At 36.5% G+C, this 994-nt stretch overlaps 2 protein-coding genes across 2 annotated transcripts in view; one reads left to right on the top strand and one right to left on the bottom strand.

Annotated features, from left to right (window-relative positions):
* The window catches only part of RALGPS2 (Ral GEF with PH domain and SH3 binding motif 2), a 134,557-nt gene that overhangs the window by 81,078 nt on the left and 52,485 nt on the right, over positions 1-994 (bottom strand). The window lies entirely within an intron of this gene.
* The window catches only part of ANGPTL1 (angiopoietin-like 1), a 34,959-nt gene that overhangs the window by 33,019 nt on the left and 946 nt on the right, over positions 1-994 (top strand). The window contains exon 4 of the mRNA XM_006867081.1: positions 132-402. Coding sequence (XP_006867143.1) covers positions 132-402 — 271 coding nt within the window. The remainder of the gene's footprint in view (positions 1-131; positions 403-994) is intronic.

Here is a 994-nt window from a genome sequence, read left to right as displayed (position 1 = left end):
AAAATGAAAGCTTCCATCACCACTTAAACGACCAATATTGTAATTATACCAATGTATAATATGAAACATATACAAAAATATTTAATATCTCTGAATTTATTTATATGCACGTGATCTTTGTTTATTAACAGAAAGGGTTTGGGAACACTGATGGAGAATACTGGCTTGGACTGGAAAATATCTATATGCTTAGTAACCAAGATAATTATAAGCTGCTGATTGAATTAGAAGATTGGAGTGATAAAAAAGTCTATGCAGAATACAGCAGCTTTCGCCTGGAACCTGAAAGTGAATCCTACAGACTGCGCCTGGGAACTTACCAAGGAAATGCAGGGGATTCTATGATGTGGCATAATGGTAAACAATTCACAACACTGGACAGAGATAAAGACATGTATACAGGTGAGTACGAAAAGCTAACTGTTGTAGGGACTGGTGACAGAACCGTGAAAGTGGTCCTGTCCTTTTGGGTGTACAGTCTAGGAAGAGGACACAAAATGATGTGCTAGGCGTTGACACGTTCTTCAGGAAAAGATAAAACCAAGACAAGAAGCAAGAAAAAGTGATGGGCAGTAGGGAATGTGGTGGGTGATCTTTTATATGGACTGATGGGGAAAGCCTATCTGAGAAGAAAATATGAATAGAGACCTGAGAAATGGGGGAAGCAAGTCATTTGGATATATGCAGTAGGAGCATTTCTTAGCAATGTCTTCTTCGTTTACCACTCTCACATTCAAACAGTGTTTACATTTATATACTTTGCTACCTAGAAAATCAAAGTCTTTTAAAAAGCATGTAGCAAGTAAGAAAAGGGCAAGATAAATGACAGCTCAATTCATGTTTCAAATAGTTCATAGCTAAGCAACAGCAACAGAATACATGAAAAAAAAAAAAAAAACAACTACAAAGATAAAGGTAACTGAAATCAGGAAAAGAGAAGCTAGAATTAAATTGTTCCAAAGGAGGAGTACATTTTCCTTGTTTATGGGATGCC

Source organism: Chrysochloris asiatica, unplaced genomic scaffold (assembly GCF_000296735.1).
Source record: "Chrysochloris asiatica unplaced genomic scaffold, ChrAsi1.0 scaffold00100, whole genome shotgun sequence".
Taxonomy (NCBI): Eukaryota; Metazoa; Chordata; class Mammalia; order Afrosoricida; family Chrysochloridae; genus Chrysochloris; species Chrysochloris asiatica.
Note: the sequence above shows the minus strand (reverse complement) of the source record. Positions and strands in the feature narration are given on the sequence as shown.